The sequence below is a fragment of the Barbus barbus genome (genome assembly GCF_936440315.1).
Source record: "Barbus barbus genome assembly, chromosome: 14".
Lineage (NCBI taxonomy): Eukaryota > Metazoa > Chordata > Actinopteri > Cypriniformes > Cyprinidae > Barbus > Barbus barbus.
This window is the reverse complement of record NC_136742.1, coordinates 7,119,285-7,146,695: the sequence shown is the minus strand read 5'-3', so window position 1 is coordinate 7,146,695 and position 27,411 is coordinate 7,119,285. Positions and strand designations below refer to the sequence as shown.

At 38.7% G+C, this 27,411-nt stretch overlaps 1 protein-coding gene across 1 annotated transcript; it reads left to right on the top strand.

Moving 5' to 3' along the window:
- Window positions 1-791: 791 nt before the first annotated feature.
- Window positions 792-26,093, top strand: LOC306880416 (rho guanine nucleotide exchange factor TIAM2-like; the record flags this gene model as incomplete). The annotated part of the gene is made up of 24 exons (XM_079433904.1): window positions 792-1,919; window positions 2,536-2,971; window positions 3,098-3,270; window positions 3,360-3,584; window positions 3,990-4,175; window positions 4,330-4,479; window positions 8,161-8,220; window positions 10,186-10,353; window positions 10,921-11,025; window positions 11,278-11,356; window positions 14,284-14,373; window positions 14,469-14,699; window positions 15,618-15,703; window positions 21,411-21,599; window positions 21,726-21,794; window positions 21,914-22,039; window positions 22,561-22,669; window positions 22,779-22,958; window positions 23,092-23,210; window positions 23,317-23,425; window positions 23,537-23,592; window positions 24,287-24,377; window positions 24,597-24,684; window positions 25,538-26,093. 24 exons carry the CDS (start codon window positions 792-794, stop codon window positions 26,091-26,093), a joined length of 4,809 nt encoding a protein of 1,602 aa, XP_079290030.1.
- Between the last annotated feature and the right edge of the window lie 1,318 nt (window positions 26,094-27,411).

The window sequence follows — 27,411 nt, the reverse complement described above, 5'->3', positions numbered from 1 at the left end:
TCCTGCCACTAATAAAATTCTCATTACGGATCTTTTCCAAATTCTGTTCTGGCTTTAAGACAATATTCAACCCCAGACATATTCAAAAGATTTTGTGTACAGTCCAAACACATTGCTTGGAGAGATTGAGTAATTTAACCATTATGGTTCAGACAAAAAATAAAGAAAATTGCGAAGAATTTCTTAGCCTGAAAATAAACAGTGAGGTTGTATGAAGTCTGTCCTTGTAAAGCTTGCGGCGCTACGTCATGGAATGTGGCAGCAGGACAGAAACGTGAGGTCTATTTAGATTTGGGGTTGGGGGTTGGAGTGGGGCTTCCCACTGCAGACTGCACACACAAGAGCCGACTGTGTCTTACTGACACATGCCCCTCCCTTCCTCTGTTTCTCCACAGATGAGCGATGGAGAATGAGAGAGAGAGAGAGAGAGAGAGAGAGAGAGGAACAGCTGTGGTAGCGAGGCAGTGAAGGGAGGAGGATCTCAGTGAGAGTCAGATGCTGCACCAGGCAAGAGCAGACAGAACCGTAGACAACTTTAGGAAAAGAGGATGACCATTGCGAAGGAATACGAAATATGAAGGAACATATTTGTGTGCTCTTACAACTGGCTTAATAACAGGTAAAAAAGAAACTCCATTACTATATAATGCTGTTGTTTTAAAAGTGTGTATAGGTGCATGGATGGGTGGTTAAGTGGATAGTTGAATGGATGGATAGAAAGTTAGATGGATGTATAGATAGATGCATGGAATGACCTTGATGTTTCTTTATAATTTTTCTCACAGATCAGAATGGGAAATACTGATAGTCAATACAGCAATTTCATCATCCCTGGTAAGGGAAAGTCTAGCTCCCTGAAGCTGCACACTTCTAAAGAGGAGGCACTCTCTCCACACTCTTGGTGGAGGAGCTCCCAGAGCACCTCTGGATACAAGGCCAAAAATGTTTTTTCACCACACAAGAACAGCCAACCTTACATCTCCCGACATTATGACTGCATTAAGGGGGGATCTAGTGACAAAGTACATTCAGAGAGCCACAGGGACTATGACAACCTTTTATTCCAGGGAAATGGATTCTTTGTAGGCTACAGACAACAGACTGGAAGCCTCCAGGCCCCAATGAGGAGCACCAGTTCTGAACTTAAAGACAATAAGAGCAGTCCCAAAGTTCTTTTTCGTGAGGATGGAAGTCTGAGGGTTGAGTTTACCAATGCACGGAGGGAGCCGGATGTTGAGCTGTCATTGGGAAGCTGTCTCAGTGGACCTGTTGATGCTATCCAAAGGGCCAGTAATGGGAGCTCTCTTAGCTCTGAGGGTTCATGGTATGACTCACCATGGGGGAATGGGACAGAAGATCTGTGTGATAACGTCTTCACCACTGGCCAACCTTCGGACAACAGTAGTGGATATACCACACTCTCATCCACTCGTACTGTGGACTTTGCATGTTTTAATGGTTACAATACAGAGCAATCTGAGAACCATATGGGTAACCTCAACTGCCAACCCACAGTTCACGGCAGTCAGTATGCAAGCAGTGATTGCAATAGTAATGGGTACAATGCTAACCATGCTGAGGAGGACAGTGGCATTGGAGACTCTGTGCTACTTCATTTGGAACATAATGGACTATCTGACCTTTACACAAACCCCAACATGACTGTGCCATTCCCTACCGTGGGCATCCTTGCAGCGGATCAACTCGAGGACGCTCCTCACCTCCAAGCCTCACTGACCTCTTCCCTGGATGAGATCTCCCAGGATGAGAGTCAGAAAACCCAGAATTACACCTCAAAAACCCTGCCATGCAGAAAAGCAGTTCCCGATGGGAACAATAGGAAGGACTCGCTCAAGAGTCGCATCCGCCGCCTCAGCGATTGGACAGGAAGTCTGAGCAGGAAGAAGCGAAGGCTGCAGGTGAGAAAATGATTATTATTTTTTTGGGGGGTATTGGGCATTAGTGTGAATCTGTCAGCATAACAGGCCTTCCTGTTTGACTCCAGAATTATCATGCAGATGCTATCATATAAAAATTCAATTTCCTGTTCAGTGTTCTGGGTGTAGAATGATGTTTTAGCTGAACTTGACATTCTTCCGTGTTGAAAAAAACAGCATATGTTTGTTAGGTATGTTTTGATACCTTTGATACCATGGCTGCTGGTTATAAGATGGTTATGAGCTGGTCCTGAGCAGGAGATAGTTGCTTAGGACCAGCTTAAACCAGTTTATAACCAGTTTAAACCAGCTCAAACCAGCTGCCATGCTTCAAAACATACCTAACCAGCATATGCTGGTTCAGGGTTCAGTGCTGTAAAGCATTCTTAGATTTTTAGACATTCCTCTCTAAAACAACAAATTAAAGATGTTTTGAAATGGTATGCTTGTTGACCTGACCATAATTTGCAGAGTTTTTAGGAAGAGTAAAGACGGAGAAAAGGGTGTGAAAAGCTTCACAACATTGTGTCAACCTTGTAAAACATATACATGCTAACATTTGCCATTCTCTTCTCACTTCATGTCTACCCAACCTCAGGAACCTAGTACTCCAGACTTTACAGAGGTTGTCAGCTGTGGAACTGGGGTAACACTAGAGGAATCCAAACCGTTTTGGAATCCAGTGTCCTCCCAGACACAGTTGGACTGCTCTGGTTCCTCAATGGGCCCATTTGGGCAGCAGAACCAGAGTGCGGCCTTGAGGCAGAACATATATGAGAACTTTATGCAGGGCCTAGAGACTGGCAGCAGCAGTGGAACAGCTGATGCACTCCAGGTCTGGGAGGGTGAAGGAGAAAGCAGCAGTGGCTCAATGGGCTCCTTGGAGCAAATGGACTTCCTGTTTGAGAAGGAGCAAGGTGTTGTGCGGAGGGCTGGTTGGTTGGCTTTTAAGCCTCTCATTACCCTCCACAAGGACCGCAAACTGGAGCTGGTAGCAAGACACAAGTGGAGGCAGTATTGGGCCACGCTCAAAGGTAAGATGGCAAAACATGCACAGCCAATTCGATTTTTCAGTTATAAGTCTTCAAAATTTAGCTGCAATGGATAATGTTTCTTCTTTATTATTAGAAGCTCTATCTCTGTTTTCCTGTCTCCTGTAGGCTGTACACTTTTGTTGGGTGAATCCAATGGAAAGACCTCTCCCGAGCAGGAATGCACACCACGTTATGCAGTGCTTGCTGAAGATAGTATTGTGCAGGCAGTTCCTGAGCATCCCAAGAAAGAGCATGTCTTCTGCCTCAGCAATGCCTATGGAGATGTCTATCTCTTTCAGGCATGTGGCCTTTATCATATAATGCACAGTTCAGAATTTCCACACTCTTGGCTACAAGTTGTCTCTTATCTCTCGCCTCTTACTTGCAGGCTGCAAACCAAACGGACCTTGAGAACTGGGTGACGGCCATCCATTCTGCCAGCGCTTCACATTTAGCTAAACGTCAGGGGAAGGAGGACACTCTGCATTTGCTGAAGAGCCAGAGCAGAGCTCTCCTGCAGAAGATCGACATGGATGGTAAAATGAAGAAGATGGCAGAGCTGCAGTTGTCCGTCATCAGCGACCAGAAGAACAGGAAGGCTATTGAGAGCCAGGTGAGGAACAAAACGGATGTGTGTGTGTGTGGTCGTTTATGCATATATGTGTGGTTTGTTTTGAAAGATTAAAGGCCAGGTAGTTCAGATGAGTAATTTGCTAAATTGGGCAGTTATGTCATTGATGTAGGTGTTTGAACAGAAACCACACCACAGTGCCTTCAGAGCATCCAATTATAGAGTACATGCATTCAGACTTGACCCCCCCCCCCCCCCCCCCCCCCCCCATATCCTTCTGATTCGCATTATCTGCATTTTATCTACATTTTTAGGTTTTCAAAAGAATATTTGGTGGTTGTGGGTGCTTACCCATACACAAGTCACTGCCAATGTTTTGGGTTGTTGTACCTATAATATTTATGTCTATTAATGCATTTCTCTTTCTTCTTCATCTCTGACCCACAGATCCTGCAATGGGAACAGAACCTGGAAAAGTTTAACTTAGAGCTCTTCCGCATGCGCTGTTACCTGGCTAGCCTGCAGGGCACAGAGCTGCCCAATCCAAAAAGCCTGCTAGCCACTGTTGGACGCCCATCTAAAATGGCGCTAGGTCGACTGGGAATTTTTTCTGTCTCGTCCTTTCATGCGCTGGTGAGGATCTGTCACATGCTTTGAGAGAATTTTGTAAGATACCAAAAAAGGACTTCATTAAAATAATCAACCTTTGAGACACGCAACAGAAATTAAATTAAGATGATGCAGCATTAAGATGGAAAATGTTTTAAATGAGCTTGTGTTTGTGCAGATATGCACTCGTGATGAAGCCACCCTGAAGAGACGATCTCGCTCTCATCCTCGAGGTATGCGGAACAAACGAGGACTACTCTTTTCTTCACAGAAGGGATTAGACAGTCTGACCAAATGCAACCGGGAAAAGAGACAGTCCCTGTCCCAGGTAAGAGTTAGTGCCACAACTACAAAGACATAAACTAATTTGTAAACTGTATATAGAGCTAATCTAGAGGGGAGTGTCAATTTCAGAAATATTACAGATAGGTCTTTAGCCAGATTGCATAGAGAAAAATTTGAGTAATTTTAGCCAATCGCCCAATTATTGCCAGATCAGTTTATTTATCTTTGACCATTATCAGTCACATCGATCATTCAAACACGGGAATTGCAATTTAACAATAATTGCCAAATGCTATGTATAATAATATTCTAAATTTATTTATTATTACAAATTAAGTCAAGTATCAACTGAAGGAAAATCAACAGCCTGTTTCGTCATAAAGGAATACTATGTACTTTATTCACATTTGATAATTCATATGTTATTGGGAAAAAGTATGTTATAGAATTTTAAAATGTTATGGAAAAGTCTGAACATTTCTATAGCCAATATAAATCTTTGTGAGTGCAACCGAAATAAAATTATTATTTAATTAATTTATCCAGTAATCAGTAACAACTGAAAAAATCATGGAAATTCTTTGGCTATAGATATATTTTGAGACCTGCCAAACCCTAACAATAATGAATACACTTAGGGAAAATAAAAATACAAGGAACAGTGTTCCTTGAATTAGTGTTAATCCTTATTGACATGAATGAGTACATATTAAAAGAGCTGTGATTTCGAATTAGGAGTCTTACTCTGAGGTTCAGCGGCCAGTGTTTATGACTGCAGTACTGAATAGTCATTTCAGACACAGGCCTGCTTTACTCATTTTGTCTCAGTAGTGTGCTAATGCTGTCCACAGGTGTCAGGGTGGAAAACACCGTCACACTCGCCGGGTTAAAACAAACAACCACTGACTCACTCATCAAAGCTTTCTCTGGAGGTCAAATGGCAGGAAAACACTCAGCAGTCCTGTTCCTTTCTCTCGTCAAAGTGTTTGGGGGCTGTTTCGGAAATGCTGTTTCTGGATCAGTTCTTGTAATTAAGCCCAGATCAGCATTCCTTCTCTGAAGCGCTTTTGTGTTAACACAGAGCATGAGCTCTAAATCCACATGTATGATTATGTAGACGACCTCACATGAGTTTGGAGCCAATCGCTCAGCGGTTCCAGCCTCATAATCATGCATCCTTAAATGGACCAAATCTGGTCAAAACAGCCCCTAATAGTGCATGATTCCAAAGACGGGAATTACCAAGAGCTGCATGCGGTTAATTGCTGCAAGCTGGAAGCAGTCTGAGAGGAGCGACAGCTTCTACTGCACAGATGTAGAGTATGTGATTCAACAGGGTTATGGGGGGCAGTGTGATTGTTTCCAGAGGGCTTCGATGCCTTAGTCAGAGACAAATTCAGAGTTGCCGTCCCCAGATAAACCGATCACTTGTGGTGTTACTACTGTTCTGTTGATATCTACCTCTGCACCTTTTTAGGGGAAGTCGTGGCCTAATGGTTAGAGAGTTGGACTTGTAATCCAAAGGTTGTGGGTTTGAGTCTCGGGCTGGCAGGGATTGTAGGTGGGGGGAGTGAATGTCCAGCGCTCTCTCCACCCTCAATACCACGACTGAGGTGCCCTTGAGCAAGGCACCGAACCCCCAACTGCTCCCCGGGCGCCTCAGCATAAATGGCTGCCCACTGCTCCGGGTGTATGTTCACGGTGTGTGTGTGTGTTCACTGCTGTGTGTGTGCACGTTGGATGGGTTAAATGCAGAGCACGAATTCCGAGTATGGGTCACCATACTTGGCCGTATGTCACTTCACTTCACTTCACTTTTTACAACCTCAGCTCTTTTCCTAAAGAATAGTCAGTGTTGGGGAGTACCTACCCTGATAGCACACGTACATCTCGGAGACATCTATTTGATGTCTGCATTTACATCAGCAAGACATATTTTTTAGAGTGTTTGCTCATCTGCAATACGTCTATAGGACGTTTCCTTTTAGATGTCAAATAGACGTCTATTAGATGTCTATAAGATGTTTATAGTTTAGACTGTATGTAAAACTGACATCTGAAAGACGTCTGTCAGATGTTTGTAGACAGCAGATGCTTTCCAGATCAAGAGATCTTTAACAGACATCTTACAGCCATACATTTGCTATCTGGGTAGTTACATGTAACAGAATTACATAATTTAATTTAAAACACACATACAAATTTTATTGATTTCTTTCCAAAATTTCAATGACTGCTCTAAAATATGAGACACCAATGTTTCAGGAATTTAGGACACAGAATAGGACACGTTTATATAACTATTGTATTTGCTAATTGGGTTTATGTATATGTTTTTTTTTTTTTTTTAAGATGAACTGCTAGATGCCTGTGTTTGCTGACAGCTATGCAAAGATTTGATTTCAAAAACAGTATCATAGCTATTAAACTATTTCTTGTTATGGTTTTAAATCTGCAAATAACCTCAGAACAATCTCAAAGTAAAAAGAGGTGCTAAAGTCTGGTTTTGTGGAGGCCGTGCTTTAAAAATAAATTATTTTAATCTTAATTCAAGTAATGAAGGATTCTGAAAGTCTGACCGTAATCAGTGTTGAGTAAAGGTTTGAAAATGATTATCAGTTGAAAACATTTAATGGAAATTTAGAAAAGTAATCAAAAAGTAATCAAATGTAATCAGTTACATTACTTTAACAAAGCAATTAAAATAGGTTCACTATTACATAGGGTAACTTGTAATCTGTAACCTATTACATTTCCAAAGTTACCTTCCCAACACCAAGAATAGTCCACTTTGCAACTACATGACTCATTAGAGAATTAGTGGACTGTTAGAAGATAATAATATGTGCTAACACATTATTTTGATGGTCCCCAGCATTGTAAGTAGCTTTGTTGGTTGCTTGATTTCCATGCTGTAGTGCTGAGTCGGCCAACCAATAGAGAAATTCCAGTTTATTGCATTCATTACAATAAGGTATTGCTAAGATAATAGGTTCATCTAATTAAAATGAATGGTCTTCTCAATATTTGTCATTTAACTTCTGAAAAACACCAAACAAAACAGCTAAAACCAGCCTAAGACGGTTGGCTGGTTTAAGATGGAAGAAGCTGGTCTCCCAGCCTAGCCAAGCTAGCTTTTAGCTGGTTGGTTCCGGCCTGACCTGATAAATAAGTGGTTAAAAAAAGAAGAATGTTTCAATTCTGTCAGTTGTGAGGTTTAATTCACTGTAAGATAGGCAGCTAGCTAAAGCAGCATCCTGTCTACAGTGAGGAGTCCACCTCACTGCAGGAACAAAGCTTATGTCAGTTATTGGAATTTTGGGTTTTGCCTTTTCAGTTAATTGTAGAGGACACACCATACCCTTGTCTGTTTGTATAGACTACATCCATATAATGAGTATGTGCTCATGTGCTAGCAGGAGGACGTTGAGCGCACGGGTGTCTTGGGTGAGGGGAGGCCGTGTCTGATTAGGGCTGATCCATCTGTCTGCTTTTATAGACCTATAATTATAGCATCTTCCAGACCTCTCGTTATTTCCCAGCAAACCTCAGGGTTATTTCTGCTGTGATCTACAATCAGAATAGTATCAAAGCTGGCGCCTCAGGTCGATGGTTTCTAATTAAGGCACATAGATAGAAACATGTTGCTTTTTTGAGTCTGGATACTGCTCTGCATTTCTTACGATGCACGTTTAATGTTTCTGTATGTGTGTTTGTGATGCAGATATTTGAAGGATATTCCTCTGGATCATTTGGTCATCCATCCACGCAAAGCAGCTCAGAGGTAATTACACCACTCTAAAATGAATACATATCATAATGTAACAAGTAGTGCTGTCAAACGATTAATCGTGATTAATCGCATCCAAAATAAAAGTGTTTGCTCTCATAATATTATGTGTCTGTAGGCCTATATTTATTATGTATATATAAATACAAACACATGCATGTATATATTCAAGAAAAATATTGTAATGTTTATATATTAATATATACATGTAAATATTTTCAAAATTTATCCTGTATGTGTGTGCTTTTATATATAAATGTAATAAATATGCACAGTACACAAACATATGTAAACAAAAACTTTTATTTTGGATGCGATTAATCACGATTAATCGTTTGACAGCCCTAAAATCACATCCTCTTCCATGTTAGCTCTTTTGAAAAAGAAGTGAACTTAATTGTGAGCACTTCAAATCCGAAAAGTATATTATGGAAAACTGTTCTTGCAGATAATATGAAGTAATTAAATAATAAGTATACTTTGAAAATGTATAAATTGAAAGTTTTAAGACTATTTCTTAACACACTTAAGTATGCTTTTTAAAAAGTGGACATTATAATAATGTGAAATTAAAATAATCGTATTAATATTTTGTTAATGAATATTTAATTTTTTGTTCTTAATATTTTTGTCCATTTAAAATCTTTTTTTTTTTAACTAGAAACAAATGGCATTGCATACTTATGTCATCTTAAATTAGCTGCTTTTTGAATAACTGCTCTTAAAAACAATAGCTTGACTATTATACATTTATCGGTAAATTAGCAAGCTACAGGTTAAAAATAGCTTCCTAAAGTCTTCTAAGACATCAAATTGGGGATGCAGCTGAAGGACAATAGAATTGCACTGAACGAACCTCCCCCATTCTGGCCATTTCTCCAGCCCTGATCTGTTTGCGCTGCATAATGTCAGCAGATCAGCAGGTTATTGTGACAGCTGTGTGAGTTGAGTCAGTGAAAAGGGACATGACCCCCCTTTCTCCCTCTCACAGAATAAGGAGGGCGCTAAAGATCCATATTAGTGTTGCTGGCACCTGGCTTTGACCCAGCATGCTGGCTCAGAACAAGAGCAGAGGAAAGACTGAGTGGATTTTTCCTCATGTTTTGTTTGCTAAAGGCAGCTGAAAAATTAAATGCTATGTTCCAGCATCAAGCATAAATTTGCTTTAGTATATTAGTCAACACATCAAAATAATTGTACTTTAAAATGTGACAAAGTGTTTAAAAATGTTTCAAAAGTGCACATTTTAAAAGTGTACTTAAGTGTGTTAGTCATGAAAGTAATCTCCTAATCTCTTAAGTACACTTAATTCATGATTATTACATTATTTTCAAGTACAATTTAAAAAAATATACTTTTAAAATGTCACTACAAGTGCACATTCAGAACAATTAAGCATACACTTTTTTTCACAAGAGAAATCATAACAATGTACAAAGAATACTGTAGTGACATACTGTTATTGAGAAAATGCTATTTTGATACTGTCAAATTGGTAGCATTGCTTCTTTCAGATTCTTCCCAAATCTATATCCTACTTGTTTTATGTATTAATTGCATTGCATGTAAATGTATAAACTGAAGAGTTGAAAATAAGATTGACAGCATTGTTTATTTTTCAAGCGTACATTTTGCAACACACTGCAGTTTAAACATTTATTATTTCATATAGTTGCTGGTTATATATCTATGCTAGTAGCAAAAAATAACACTTGTGTATGTGTAGCAGAAAAAAAACATGGTTCTGATGTACATAATGAATGCACAGAGACATTATTTTACTATTTGCAGTGTTAAATAATTATGCTAAGTTATATAAAGCAACTAATATTATATAAAGTAAATGATTAATGTCATATTTCATACTGAGTAAGATACTTGATTACAGCCTACTTGAACTATAGTCTAAACTAATTTGTGTTCTTTTTCTTCATTTCTGTTCTTGCGTGTTGTTGTCAGAAGCTGGACGGCTTTATCAAATTGCATGTAACTGCGCCACCTGAAGGTAACCCGTGGGACTGCAGTCTGGAAAGCCGGGTGTTTGTGCTCATGCCAGACACTCAGGTCATCAGTGTGCCAGTCAAACAGGACTCTCTGGTTGCTCATGTTCTCTCACTGGCCTGCAAGGTAATTCAGCAGTCACCTCTCACAGACCTACTGACCTGAATTGGGAATAACCAGAAACATATCAACACCTAAAGTTCATGCATTTGCAGTCCATTGTGTTCTCTTGTGGGTTAGGCTAGTTCAGACCTCATGAAATGACAGAAAGAGTGCACAATAGCTTGAGGTTGTCACATGATGCATCTGCTTTAAGATCATTCAGTAAAGGGCAGTCATGGCCTAATGGATAGAGAGTTGGACTTGTAACCTGAAGGTCGTGGGTTCGAGTCTCAGGGATTGTAGGTGGGGGGAGTGAATAACCAACACTCCACCCTCAATACCACAACTGAGGTGAGACCCTTGAGCAAGACACTGAACCCCCAACTGCTCCCCAGCCGCCGCAGCATTGGCTGCCCACTGCTCCGGGTGTATGTTCACTACTGTGTGTACACTTGGATGGGTTAAATGCAGAGCACAAATTCCCCATACTTGGCCACACACCACTTCCCTTTCTCCTTTCTGTAAATCATTACAGATTCTGTACACAGTGTTGATTTTCATGTGATTGTGGATATCACTGTTTTTTTGTAGATAAAGCAGCTCGACCCAGCTCTGCACTGCATGCACATGAGGAGACATTTGGGACAAGATGTGGAGAGAAGCACTCCAGCGCCCACAGACCTCCTAAAGACCCTGGTGAGATGAAAACACACTTTATAAAGCAGATTGCTCAAGCTAAACTCTATTTAGATCAGTATTGCCTATATAATAACCATCTTAACCTGTTTGTTCTGTTAACCTACTAACATTGTTCATCTAAAACTAGTTGGATTGGAATGTAAGCATGTCAAAACCAGTCTAAGCAGTTTTGTTCCCGTTATACACACTTATTTCACAAAAACTCGCTTTATCATACAGCAACAATAATGCTCTGCTCTTGTTTAACAGGTCTATGATGAACTAGAAGTTTGGCCTATCAATGTGTTGACCATAAACATGTCACGAGCGGACACAACCGTAGACTTTGGTGAGTTACTGTACAGCAGGATCAGCAAGAAAAGAAATAGTTAATTGACAAGTAAATATTTATTCACACTCATCATTTACATAATTTACTCACTCTTGTATTGTTCAGAAACTGAACCTATGTTTTTCAGAGGAACAACAACGTTTCACAGAATATCCAAGCTGCTCTATTTCATACGGTCTATATATGTATACAGGTCCTTTTAAAAAAATTAGCATATTGTGATAAAGTTCATTATTTTCTGTAATGTACTGATAAACATTAGACTTTCATATATTTTAGATTCATTACAACACAACTGAAGTAGTTCAAGCCTTTTATTGTTTTAATATTGATGATTTTGGCATACAGCTCATGAAAACCCAAAATTCCTATCTCAAAAAATTAGCATATCTTGAAAAGGTCCTCTAAACGAGCTATTAACCTAATAATCTGAATCAACTAATTAACTCTAAACACCTGCAAAAGATTCCTGAGGCTTTTAAAAACTCCCAGCCTGGTTCATTACTCAAAACCGCAATCATGGGTAAGACTGCCGACCTGACTGCTGTCCAGAAGGCCATCATTGACACCCTCAAGCAAGAGGGTAAGACACAGAAAGAAATTTCTGAACGAATAGGCTGTTCCCAGAGTGCTGTATCAAGGCACCTCAGTGGGAAGTCTGTGGGAAGGAAAAATTGTGGCAGAAAACGCAGCACAACGAGAAGAGGTGACCGGACCCTGAGGAAGATTGTGGAGAAGGACCGATTCCAGACCTTGGGGAACCTGCGGAAGCAGTGGACTGAGTCTGGAGTAGAAACATCCAGAGTCACCGTGTACAGGCGTGTGCAGGAAATGGGCTACAGGTGCCGCATTCCCCAGGTCAAGCCACTTTTGAACCAGAAACAGCAGCAGAAGCGCCTGACCAGGGCTACAGAGAAGCAGCACTGCAAATTTTGCATGTCATTCGGAAATCAAGGTGCCAGAGTCTGGAGGAAGACTGGGGAGAGGGAAATGCCAAAATGCCTGAAGTCCAGTGTCAAGTACCCACAGTCAGTGATGGTCTGGGGTGCCATGTCAGCTGCTGGTGTTGGTCCACTGTGTTTTATCAAGGGCAGGGTCAATGCAGCTAGCTATCAGGAGATTTTGGAGCACTTCATGCTTCCATCTGCTGAAAAGCTTTATGGAGATGAAGATTTCATTTTTCAGCACGACCTGGCACCTGCTCACAGTGCCAAAACCACTGGTAAATGGTTTACTGACCATGGTATTACTGTGCTCAATTGGCCTGCCAACTCTCCTGACCTGAACCCCATAGAGAATCTGTGGGATATTGTGAAGAGAAAGTTGAGAGACGCAAGACCCAACACTCTGGATGAGCTTAAGGCCGCTATCGAAGCATCCTGGGCCTCCATAACACCTCAGCAGTGCCACAGGCTGATTGCCTCCATGCCACGCCGCATTGAAGCAGTCATTTCTGCAAAAGGATTCCCGACCAAGTATTGAGTGCATAACTGAACATAATTATTTGAAGGTTTACTTTTTTTGTATTAAAAACACTTTTCTTTTATTGGTCGGATGAAATATGCTAATTTTTTGAGATAGGAATTTTGGGTTTTCATGAGCTGTATGCCAAAATCATCAATATCAAAACAATAAAAGGCTTGAACTACTTCAGTTGTGTTGTAATGAATCTAAAATATATGAAAGTCTAATGTTTATCAGTACATTACAGAAAATAATGAACTTTATCACAATATGCTAATTTTTTGAAAAGGACCTGTATAGTATATTTTTAAAAACTGTACTTTCATGTAATATTAATGAAAAAAGGACACATAAGTGTACTTGAAGTGTTAGTTCACCCCAAAAATGAAAATTCTGTCATTAATTACTCACCCACATGTCGTTTCCAAACCTGTAGGAGCTGTAAGATCATTTTTGAAACACAAATTAAGATATTTTTTGATGAATTCCGAGAGCTTTCTGACCCTCCCATAGACAGCAAGGGTACACGATCAAGGTCCAGAAACGTAGCAAGGACATCATTAAAATAATCCATGTGACATCAGTGGTTCAACCATAATTTTATGAAGCTACGAGAATACTTTTTGTGCGCAAAGAAAACAAAAATAACGACTTTATTCAATAATTCGTCACCCTGGTGCCATATCACGATGTATGCGCATGCTTTGATCTGAACGTATGCTGTTCTGTGTCAGCAGCACCACACGGAAACTAGGGCTGGGCGATTTTTCACAAAAACATCGGATTTACGATTTAAATCGACCCCCCCCCCCCCCCACTTAAAATCAATCTGCAGATGACAAAAAAATTGTTAAAAAAAAAGTTTAACATCTTGCTATTCAGTAGATAGGAGGTAGTTCTGATAAAGTGCAAACAATATATATATATATAAGTTGTATAAGTTCAGATCAAAGCACGCGCATACGTCATGATATGGAGCCAGGGTGACGAATTGTTGAATAAAGTCGTTATTTTTGTTTTCTTTACGCACAAAAATTACTTTAGTTTCGTAAAATTACGGTTGAATCACTGATATCACATGGATTATTTTAACGATGTCCTTGCAGTGTTTCTGGATCGGTATCTATGGGAGGGTCAGAAAGCTCACGGAATTCATCAGAAACATCTTAATTTGTGTTCCGAAGATGAGCGAAGCTCTTACGGGTTTGTAACGACATGAGGGTGTCTAATTAATGACAGAATTTTCATTTTTGGGTGAACTATCCCTTTAAAGAAAGTACAATTGAGTTGTAAGTGCTAAGATGACTCATTCGGTTTCATTGCATGGAAGAGTGCAGCTTGGGCATCCTGCTGAACATCTGCTTTTGTGTTCCACAATTTTGACAGAATTTTCCTTAAAATTTGCCAATATGTTGAAAGAATTCTTGCAATGATTGATTGAATTTTACGGCTCTCTGCAGGTTTTGCGGTCACAGGTCATGTGGATGGTTCCAGGAGAAGTCATGTGTATGTGAGTGAGGTGAATCCTGAAGCCCTGGCGTCTATTGAAGGTAACATTTCAATATTTCTTATGCTTATTTGAAATGTTGTTATGATTGATTGAATGTGTTGTGATTTATTTGTATAATGTGTATTGTTTTGGTAGGTCTGAAAGCTGGAGATGAGATCTTGACTGTAAATGGCGTGAGTGTGGCCTCTCTCGACCTCGGCCTCATGCAGAGCTTCTTCAACCAACAAGAACTCCATCTTGTCCTCAGACGCGAGGATAACAGCACAGATGATCAGAGCTCTGTCTGGCCAGACTGTGACCCCAGTGAACCTGATCAACCCCAACCTCCTTGGGCCAACATCATTCACCTGGAGCAGTGGACCACAGGTAGAAAAGCATAATATGTGTTTATAATGCTCTACTATAAACACAACCATTCAAAAGTTCGGAGTCAGACAAGATTTTTTAACTTTCTTTTTTTTCATGAATTTAAAATTAATTAAAGATTATTTTAAAAATTAAAGATTAATGTAAACAATTAGCATTAATTTCTTATTTAAAGATTTTTTTGTTTTATGTTTTTGAAAGGAGTGTCATCAGGACTGCATTTATTTGATTAAAATACAGTAAAAACAGTATTACTGTGAAATATTATTACAATTTAAAATAGCTGTTTTCTATTTTGATATATTTTAAAATGAAACATATACCAGTGATGGCAAAGTTGAATTTTCAGCAGCCATTACTCCAGTCTGGTGAATGGGCAGTAGTGAAGAAACTGCTTGCAGGGTTAAGGAGGGCCGTGACTGTAGGCGGCCCCTGGCTCTTTAGACATATTGCAAACAATGAAACGACTCCCGCTGTTTTTATGATGAGAACCAAACGATGGACAGCTTGTTTCACAGCATGACGCTGTCAAAATGCCCAGACATAAACTATTATACCACAGGGCCCTTTGCAGACAGCAAGACTGTTATTCCCTACAAGATGGTGTTTCCTGTAGAGGGGTTTGTAACATTATTCTAACTGTAAATCTAGAACATATTAGGTTTTCCCATTTGATGCAATGCCAAGCTTTGTAGACTCGGAGACAGGAGGCCTGCTGAAGTGGACCTGCATGCAGATTTAGTGAGATCAGATCAATGGCGGTTAATAAAGGTCAAATGCTCGCACGGGTCGGCCTATTGAGCTAATGAGCCTTGAGTGTGTTTATTTCACTCTCTATCACCGTGACTTAACACATCTTACTTTAGTAATCAACCCACTCTTTCAATAACATCTTTTCCACCTCTTTCTCTCCCTCAGCTCCAGCTCAGGAGCAGGAATTTCCTGAGGGCTCCGTGGCGCCTGTTTTGGAGGAGCTGAACGATAAGGCAGAGCGGGGCAGAAAGGTAAGCCGAGGGAATGAGCGGCTGTGCTGTCAGAGATTTAGGAGGTGTGAGCTGCTTGTGTTGAGAGACTGGCTGGTGTGATCAGGATTACGCTGGGTGTTGTGAGGTCGTGCTCAACAATATTGCAGTCATTGCTGTATTTCGGATCAAATAAATACAGCTTTGGTAAGCATACGAGATTTTTTTAAGAAACATAAAAATCTTACCGGATACCCAAGCTTTTTAACTGTAGTGTTTTATTATCATGCATGGTTCTTTTGAGGCATACAAATTACATTTTATTTAACATCATATTTACAAATATCTTTTAAACACTATGGAAACATGTCTTGCCTTAAACATTTTTACTCTAGTTTGGTTGTTTGGTCAAAATTATATTTCATCCAATTGAATCAATCACCATTGTACAGGGTTTCAGGGCAAATACACTAAAACAGAAGTATATAAAATATTTTTAAAAGCTTATAAAGTCTCAAGATATACAGTATCTCACAGAAGTGAGTACACCCCTCACATTTTTGTAAATATTTCATTATATCTTTTCATGTGACAACACTGAAGAAATTAGATTTTGCTACAATATAAAGTAGTGAGTGTACAGCTTGTATAACAGTGTAAATTTGCTGTCCCCTGAAAATAACTCAACACACAGTCATTAATGTCTAAACCGCTGGCCACAAAATTGAGTACACCCCTAAGTGAAAATGTCCAAATTGGGCCCAATTAGCCATTTTCTCTCCCCTGTGTCATGTGACTCGTTAGTGTTACAAGGTTTCAGGTGTGAATGGGGAGCAGGTGTGTTAAATTTGGTGTTATCGCGCTCACTCTCTCATACTGGTAACTGGAAGTTCAACATGGCACCTCATGGCAAAGTACTCTCTGAGGATCTGAAAAAAAGAATTGTTGCTCTACATAAAGATGGCATAGGCTATAAGAAGATTGCCAAGATCCTGAAACTGAACTGCAGCACGGTGGCCAAGACCATACAGCAGTTTAACAGGACAGGTTCCACTCAGAACAGGCCTTGCCATGGTCGACCAAAGAAGTGCACGTGCTCAGCGTCATATCCAGAGGTTGTGTTTGGGAAATAGACGTATGAGTGCTGCCAGCATTGCTGCAGAGGTTGAAGGGATGGGGGGGGTCAGCCTGTCAGTGCTTAGACCATACGCCACACACTGCATCAAATTGGTCTGCATGCCTGTCGTCCCAGAAGGAAGCCTCTTCTAAAGATGATGCACAAGAAAGCCCACCGAACAGTTTGCTGAAGAGAAGCAGACTAAGGACATGGATTACTGGAACCATGTCCTGTGGTCTGATGAGACCAAGATAAACTTATTTGGTTCAGATGGTGTCAAGCGTGTGTGGAGGCAACCAGGTAAGGAGTACAAAGACAAGTGTGTCTTGCCTACAGTCAAGCATGGTGGTGGGAGTGTCATGGTCTGGGGCTGCATGAGTGCTGCCGGCACGGGGGAGCTACATATCATTGAGGGAACCATGAATGCCAACTTGTACTGTGACATACTGAAGCAGAGACTGGGCCGCAGGGCAGTATTCCAACATAATGACCCCAAACACACCTCCAAGACGACCACTGCCTTGCTAAAGAAGCTGAGGGTAAAGGTGATGGACTGGCCAAGCATGTCTCCAGACGTAAACCCTATTGAGCATCTGTGGGGCATCCTCAAACGGAAGGTGGAGGAGCGCAAGGTCTCTAACATCCACCAGCTCCGTGATGTCCTCATGGAGGAGTGGAAGAGGACTCCAGTGGCAACCTGTGAAGCTCTGGTGAACTCTATGCCCAAGAGGGTTAAGGCAGTGCTGGAAAATAATGGTGGCCACACAAAATATTGACACTTTAGGCCCAATTTGGACATTTTCACTTAGGGGTGTACTCAATTTTGTGGCCAGCGGTTTAGACATTAATGGCTGTGTGTTGAGTTATTTTGAGGGGACAGCAAATTTACACTGTTATACAAGCTGTACACTCACTACTTTACATTGTAGTAAAGCGTCATTTCTTCAGTGTTGTCACATGAAAAGGTATAATAAAATATTTACAAAAATGTCAAGGGTGTACTCACTTCTGTGAGATGCTGTATATTTTTAACTATATCACAGCTCTTGTGGTGAAATGTTGATTGAGTTTCTCTCTTTGGTGTTTGCTACTGGTTAATTAAAAAAAGTTTTCTGTAGGATGGCATCTCGGTGAACAAAATGTGTAACTGGCTTTTACTGCTGCTTTAAGGGAGGTCGGTAACAGTTCAGCATGTGTTCATTTAGACTTAATCCAGGCTTACAGACACTGGAGAGAGAGAGAGAGAGATTAGCATGTACCTGCAGTTGACAGTGTTTCAGTGTCAGTATAGTGTAGTACTTGTATAGAGGAGAGGTCAGAGGTCATGTGTCGGGTGGTGGGACAGAACAGTGCAGGACAAAATGAAGAGGAATTCTGTGCTCTCTTCCCGCTGTCATCACTCCGTCAGACCCTCAAAGAGATGTTGGTGGGACTGCTGGATGACGTGAGCCCATGTGGGAGCTGTGAGTGCGTCTCACTGGTACTGACATCTTTCTCAAGCTTAGTTTTTGTGGTAATATAGTGATTTTCTTTTACATGTATTTATGGTAACACTTTTGTAGCCATTTGTAGATTGCATGCAGTTGGGGCAGGACTATCCGCTTTACTGACCAATGGCAGATCCTTGAAAATTTGATTCATGTATTTTCATCATGTATCATATTTCATCAGATGTATATAATATAAAATAGTAATATTTAACAACAATAACTTGCCCATTTAAGTTGTAAATTGAGGGGGAAAAAATGTTTCACTGTGCTTGTTAAATATTTTTGAGAAATATGAGATGCAGCGGATGAAGTAAAATTTGATATAACTATTATATAAACTACTTTTTATATTATATATGCTTTCTGGCAGAAATTGAGTTAATTGTACATTTTCAATTTTACTGACCAATGGCAGAAATTTGGATATAAATAGATTTTCACATACATTCATATCATATGAATGCATATGATCTTCTTGTTAACTTGTAAGAAACTTACCAGTATCTAAATATTTAATATTTAGTACAAAATGTATTATTCCTGGAATATTTGCTTATTTACATTGATTAAACATTGTACATAAGTTTCACTGCACTTGTTAACTATTTTACAGAAAATATGTAGCCTATTATTTAAAGAAACTTGCCCTGACTAATCTTAAAACATGTCAGTGCCTTTTTGTCTTAAGATGCACACCAGTAATTTTTTTTTTTCTAAGGAATGTTTATAAAAATTACTTATATGTCCTAATTGAACTATGGCCTAATCCTGGTTTAGTCTATGAAACCGGGCCATTATATATAAACAAACAGTTTTATAAAATTGCATATAATTATTATGTAAGCTTTTTATATTATTTATCATTTCTGGCAGAAATAGAGTTAATTGAAGTTGTCTAAATAAAAAGTTAAATGACTTGTGTTGTTTTTGATGTACAATCTGAGGTGCAAGACATTTTGTGTACAATTATAAGGAATTAAACATTCAATTCATACATTTTGTACACAATAGTGTCATCCTTAAAAATTATATTTTTAGTACGAAATAAAGTAGTTCCACTTACCTCATTTAAATATTTTTTTATATTACGTGTCCTGAATCACTGTCCTTCAAATGACCTCCTAGAATTCAGAGTAATTATTATAAATGATAATAAAGTGTTACCTCTATGGTTATATAACTACTGGATGCGCACAGAGTCTGTGGGCTGCTTTATCTCATGCTGTTGTGTTCTAGTGGTCTATAATTACTGTGGACATTGAAATGTTCTCACTTGATTGTACATTGTGTGTCAAAATAGATTTGTTCAGAAATGCACACTTATCTATGACCTTCAAACACTCAATTGCACTTCATTATGATTGTACACACTATGATTGTACTGAGTTTAAAAAAAATAAAATAATCTTTTCATATGGATTTTATAGTAGGGTTTTTTCCATCCTCTATCTGTTGAAAGCAGCTCTGCAGAGCCGCCCAGAGGGATTTATCAGTTTGTCAGCACTTTATTACCCTCTGACAGCATAGATTACAATGACAAATGGCTTGAATTTTCACTGGTGATGCTGCTTTTTATGCGCACCACATGGAGATAAAGCCTTTAGGAGAGCGTTTGCATTTTTGAGTCAAGCTTTGAGTCAACATTTCTTGCCCTCGAGCACCGCCGGAGCCGGTTTCTAATGGTTCGGTTGTTTTATCCAGCAGCGCTGGATTGTATTGATTAAGAAGCAGGTCATTGATACAGCATTCAGTGAGTGAATGTGGGTGAGAGCAGCATTCATAAGGCACAGGCAATGCGTTGAAATCCCTTTGATTCCAATAGAGTTTGATTCAGTCAATGTGTAAAGTTTGAAACACAGTTTAAAGACCCCCTGTCGTGAAAATCACTTTTTTAACATTTACTTGTCTTTTAATAATCTTAAAGACAAACAATGTGCTACTTTATCAGTCAACACCCTTGCACAGCATTTTCTACATAAAATGTGATGTATCAAATTCTCACTTTAGTATATTCAAACTTGATTCGTTGCTTGTCTTTTCATGTCATTTACATAACATCTTGCAGTTTTTAGAATGAGATTTGTAATGTGCAGTTTGAATGATTTTCAGTGAGAACTTCACTTTTTATGGTGTTTTTGTCTGTATTAGAGCAGTGTGAAGATTCTTTAAAGAGAATAATAATTGTAATAATTCAGGAGAGTTCGGAGCAGGACAAGGTTAAACAGTATAAACAATGAAAGATTGTTCATTTGTAAGTTAAGGAATTTTCTATTCTTTTCAAACCAGATTATTACTGATGAATGACAGTGCCAATAATAAATTAGTTTCTTGGCTGTTTCTGCACTTGTTTTTTTTTTTTTTCTTCAGTAGCAGCTGTCTTCAAAACTGACTGAAATTTTATATTATTTTAGTTGGGAAAAAAACGACAATAGAGTGCTGAGTCCTAAAAAACCTGCAAATGAGTACGAACATTTGGTTTGCTATAAAGTCGGTGGGTTTTGTGAATGAAACTTTCCACCTTGTAGATTTTAAATTAAGACAGAAACAGTTGTGGGAAGCTAACTGACAGAGACATTAAGTCATGCAACTGTGTTAAAGTTCGTTTATAGCCTTGATAAATGTTGTGTTCATTTGCAAAGATTATCTTTAGTGCTGTCAAACGATTAATTGCGATTAATCGCATCCAAAATAAAAGTTTTTGTTTACATAATATATGTGTGTACTTTATTATGTATGTATGAAGACACACACAAACAGCATATATTTTGAAAATATATTTATATTCATATATTTAATATATAAACGTAACATTTTTCAGAAATATATACATGCATGTGTGTGTATTTATATAAACATAATAAATATACACAGTACACGCATATATATTATGTAAACAATAACTTTTATTTTGGATGCGATTAATCGCGATTAATCGTTTGACTGCACTAATTATCTTGATAAACAAATGTTTAAGAATCATAAGCTTATTTTCTGCAATAATCCTAAAGGCGGTGGAAAAATCCTTTTGTCTTTTTGTTGAGGGAACCTGTTGGCCTATACAAAAATGTGTCATCCCTGCAGCACTCTATTGAAAAACAGAGAACTACAAGACATTGATCTTCCGCTTACATTTACCTTGTAGAACCCAGAGACGGTGTGTAATCTCTACCAGACGTTCCCTGAAGGCTCTGTTCTCGTGCCGGAGGGCCACAGGAACCCTTACTCCACTGAAAATGCCCTTGCCAGATCCTCTCCTCGTCACATGTCCGTCACAGAGCGCCTGCGCATGGTCATTCAAGAGCTGGTGGAAACTGAGAAATCTTACGTCAAGGTACAAAACCACAGCTGTAGTATTTAAAATACGTGTTCATTGTTTGCATGGAGACATTAATTAATGCATAATGCCGCCTTCTGTATTATATCTACACTGTCATTTCACTTATGTCCCATTGTTTAGGACCTTGGATCTCTGTTTGAGATCTATCTGAAGCCATTACAAAGAGAAACCTTCCTCAGTCATGATGAGGTACGTTTTGCGGTGTACAATTATGTCTTGTGGAGTTCATATTGTCTAACTAAACTGAGTCAGACTCGAGCTCATTTTTGCACATCATGTCCATAATTGTAGTTTTCCTTTTCCTGTAGATGGAGTCTCTGTTCGGCAGCCTGCCAGAAATGCTGGACTTCCAGAGGGTTTTCCTACAAACCCTAGAGGAGAGGACAACTTCTTCACCGGAGTACCATGCACTAGAGACTCCAGAGAAACTCAAGGTAAAATATGGTGATTAACCCTCGGATGCATTAAATATTCAATACCTGGATCACCTGTAATAAAAGACAGAATTGGATATTCCAGAAGTACTTTGTCAACATTTTTGCATTTATTATTATTATAAATTAAAAACAATGACATAAAATGGTATAGAATTATGGGTAACTTGAACTAAAAGTTTTGACATTTTGAAATGCTTGAAATGAACTGAAATAAGTTTAAAATAAATAAATAAAATTAGTTTACAAATATTTTTAAATAACTGACCCCCCCCCAAAAAAAACTAATAGAAAAGATATGTTAAAATTCAAAATAATAATAAAAACAAACTGTAATAATATATAAAAACTACTTAACACTGAGACAAAGGTTTTCACTCATGGTTTCTTGGATATAACATCACAAAATCTGTCCGCTGTACAGACATCATGCTTAAATTAGACTGCTAATTTGTTTTACATTTGATAAATGATGTGTTTGAGGCACATTCTGAGTCTTTCTCTTTCAATCTCACATCCAGAAACTCCTCTTCTCCCTGGGCGGATCGTTCTTATACTATGCAGATCACTTCAAGCTTTACAGCGGCTTCTGTGCCAATCACATTAAGGTGCAGAAAGTTCTGGAAAGAGGTAAAACATAAGCCTCATCTGACATATCTCATGGCATATTTTAACTGCCTGTTTGAGTTTAAAGAAGATGAGCCTGGTTTATTTCATTCTTTGGTTTGTCTGATGGCAGCAAAAACAGACAGGGCGTTCAAAGAGTTCCTGGAGGCGAGGAACTCCACCAAACAGCACTCGTCCACCCTGGAGTCGTACCTCATTAAACCCGTGCAGAGAGTTCTGAAGTACCCGCTGCTGCTGAGGGAGCTGGTGTCTCTCACCGACTCCGAGAGCGACGAGCACAGCCACCTCACAGGTGGGGGCCACCTAAAACCAACATTCTGTCATCATTTACTCATTTGACTTTCTTTTAAATTCAGTCAGCCATTAGTGATTCAAGATGAATTCAGTGGGTCAGTTGACATAAATGGTCTTTTTTTCTGGTGCAGAGGCATTGAGGGCTATGGAGAAGGTTGCCAGTCACATAAATGAGATGCAGAAGATCTACGAGGACTATGGCACAGTGTTCGACCAATTAGTGGCAGAGCAGAGCGGCCCTGAGAAGGAGGTGCATACAATTCTAGAATTACTTTTAAAAGCATACAATGATCTTATTATATGCAGTATATTTTCCCTTTATGATTTCAATATCAAGCCTGTGTGTTGTGTTTCAGGTTACTGAGATCTCCATGGGAGAGTTCATCTTTCACAGTTCAGCATTCTGGCAAAACCCTCGGCCCTCCTTGGGCCGCATGAGAAAAGACCCTGAACTCACCCTCTTCCGTAAGTTTGATCTGATTTACTGTAACTTTAAAAACCTTGCAGTTTATGCTGTGTAGTATATGTATAATATTAAAGAGTCAGTGCACTAAGTCAGTGTTTGTATTCCTCCAGTCTTCAAGGGAGCACTCATTTTGGTTTATCGGGAAAGCAAGTTAAAGAAAAGAATGGTGAGTTGTGGAATGTAGCAGATGGTGTACTTTTATTAGGTCTGTCAGTTGACCATGCCAGATAATTAATTGAATTATTAATGTACATCAGTATTTGCAGAAAGAAGTCCCCTAATTTAAGAACATTACATTACATTATTAGATAGGTCTATTCATTGACAAAATAGACAAAAAACTATTTAGAAATCAAAATATACACTACTGCTCAAAATTTTGGGACCTGTAAGATGTCTTCATCTTATTTGATAAAACAGCAGTATTTTAAAATAACTGTTTTATATTTTAAAACGTAATTTATTCCTGACACAAAGCTGCATTTTCACCATCATTACTCCAGTCTTCAGTGTCCCATGATTCTTCAGAAATCATTATAATATGCTGATTTGATGCTCAAGAAATGTTTTTCTTATTTTCAGTGTCTGTTTGTGGAAATCATGATCTTTGAGAAAGAATAGAAAGTTTAAAATAACTTTTTTGTAACAATGTGAATGCCTTTGAATAGCGGGCATGTGTGAATATAGTATATATTGTTATATATACAAACACATATATTATTTGTTTTCTTTTGATATACATGCATACATTTACAGAATTTACAAACAGGATTTAATAGTGTTTTTAAGTAACATTAAATTAATCTGTTCATAAGTTTTATACTGACAGCTAACAGACATTTGTATGTTTTTCCAACTAGACTTCTTCACGGCCGGGGGATCTGGATCCTTTTAAATTCCGCTGGCTCATTCCTGTTTCATCCCTTCAGGTCCGACCTGGAAATTCAGCAGGTGTGTGTTACATGACCTTCCTGTGTAAACTAAGAGATGAACATGAGTTTGGTTTCTGTCAGAGTGTACACAGACCAAGAGAAATATGGTGTTCAAATGGAGGATTTTAAGAACCACTTGAACATGTCACATCATAGAAAAGCCCTTTTAAAAGTCCCATTACCAAAATTAAAATCCAGTCCATAACTTGCTTAAACTCTCTACTCTTGCCTCTTTCAGGGTCAGAAAACCCTTGTGTTTGGGAAGTTGTTCACACCAAGTCTGAAGTGGAGGGACGACCAGAAATGTCTTTTCAGCTCTGCAGCAGGTAATATTGAAAGTACTAGCCATTCAACATTAGAGCTATCCATTTTAACATTTATTAGACTTTAAAAAATAACAACTTCTAAATTAAGTGAACTTAAAACAATTTTCACATAAACCCATTATAATAAATGTCATATTTACCTGTGCCCTTCAGCAAGTAGGAAATTTACAGAAATTGAATAAAGTTATCAAACACTAAATTCTACATTAAATATAGCTGAATCCTTAAAGCTACAAAAGTTATTGATTTCCTCTCTTTTGTTCTTTGATTAACAGACATCACAGCAGCTGGGTTATAAGGTTATTTGGCTGCTATTACTCTAAGAGCTGCCGCTGCTGATCGTGACGCTGATCTGGCAAGCATGCTCATAGTTTCATTCGTGCTTTAATATGAAATGTTACAGGCTACAGTGTGTACCATCCTATTTGTGTGTGCAATTGAAGAGCATGCACTACGAGCACAGTATAATTGGCTGACAGGACAGGAAAATTCGATTTTACTGACATATGCCGTTATACTGAAGCTCTTCATCACCTGTAACGTTTTCCGCATCTGAAAAGTCTCCCATTCGATGTGGTCGTAAAAAGACATTCAGCTTCTAAATAAATGCAATTCATCTCAAGAAACCCTAGCTCCGCATCTGCGTTAAATATTTTTAACGCCGTTAAACTGGAAAAATCAATCACCTGCGTTAATTTTGACAGCACTAATTGAAAGTCAAAAAAGTGAACTTATTAAAAGTGTGTCTTTGAAAGCGAGCCTTTTATTTAATATCTGCAAGTACCATTATTTGCATTATTTTAAGCTTTTACATGCAAATTTTAAATGTGTTCGCATCTTGTTTTGTGTGCAGTAACCTGGAGAACAAGGCTAATGCGGTGAGGGCAATCCGCACTCTTCTGAGAGAGAACGCCAAGCGGACGGCTCCAGTCGAGCGACGATTTAAAGATCTAAATTCGAACTTCACCTTCCCCAGGAGAAGCCACCCAGGAGCGCTTAGAACAAACTCCTGGCAGCGGCTGCTGCCACAGTCTGACGAGACTAAAACATCAGACTCAGATGAGGGCAGACTGCCTGATGGATACGCTCACTCCGAACCTCCCCTCAGACCCTCTAGAGACCAGAGCTCTACTTTGAGCAAGAGATCCACGTTGTGCTCTCTGACCAGCACCTTGGAAGCTCAACTCCAGAGACTGAACTTCGTAGAGGAGCCACAAGGAATGAGCAAGAGCAGTACCAGCAGCCTTCAGGGCAGTCAGGTGACTCTGGTGGACGACACTCCAGGTCTGGACCTCAACACCCTGCTGGCCAGGGACTACAGCGTGCAGAGTTTTGGTTCGGTAGTTAATGAGGATTGTTTTTACGACACGGTCATGGGCATCCAAAAAGCTGCCATCTCCACCCTGTAGAGGAAGCTGGTGCTATAAAGATTAAATGCACTAAAACATGATTATTGTGCCTTGATATGAAGAGCTTTTACACAGCCAGTTTTATATCAGCTCTGTCACAAAATCTAGTGAGCTGCCTACCTGAAAGCCATTTTAAAGCATAAAAGGCATTATAATTATGCTGCCTTCTAAGGCATCTTTGCTCACGTTATAAAGCAGTATCACACGTATTACTATCAGAAATTAATTATCAATACTGAGAAGTTTTAAATAATTACGATTTTTTGAAAAAAAAGTCTAATTCTCATTCGATCAAAAATAAATACATTTAAATATGAATAATTTATCATTATTATTTTTTTAAATAACTGCTTTAATATATTTTAAAATGTCATTTATTCCTGTGATGGCAGGAACTTAATTTTTAGCAGCTATTTCCTTCAGAAATAATTCTAAAATGCTGATTTGGTGCTAATATAGTAATATGCTGATACCGGTCGTATATAATAACGGTTTCATTTAACCAGGGTCCTTATAGTCTTAGAAAAGTTTTAATATATAAGGATATATAATAAAAATACTTGAAATATATATTTTTTTATAATTTTTTAGACCTAGAAAATTCATGGAAATTAAAATAATAAAGATAAAATGAAATTAAATTAAATACTTAGTGAATCATGAAAGACTGGAGAAGTCAAATAAATAAATAAAAACATTCAGAACATATAACTTTTGGAATTCTGAATCTTATTTAATTATAATTATTGTAGTTAATTTAATCTCTGGACACTGACGGGTTCTGTAAACTGTTGAAAACAAAACTTTCATTGAAGCGGATGTACAAAAGGAAACCTATTGTTGTCGATAATTGGGGCCTTGTCTTTTTGTGCGACTGAGAAGAGTGTCCCAAAACAGTCCGTTATAAGAGTTTCATCTGGGTAGTCAGCTCACTAGGGTTTGGGACAGAGCCGCTATGTGGATGAACAAACGGATGATCCGGCCTTAAAGTCAGAGCACAGTTAACTTATCCAGAGCTGACACATGTATTATTAAAACACGAGCAAAGACTGTTTCACTGTAAGCGAATACTGCAGCTTTACATTTGTATTTGCTTGTTTGACAAAGGCTTTTATCAGCTCAAGACTGAAATAGCTTGATTTCAATGAGCTGGGCAAGTTTTGATAAACCTGAAGTCTGAATATAAAATATTTTGTCTAAATTATGCTTGTATATGTTTCTTACAGAATTGTTGTGTGCACATTTGTAATGTGTGTGTTTTTTTTTATAATTATTATACAAAAGGCATGTTTTATATTCCTTAAGTTAAAAACTTTGT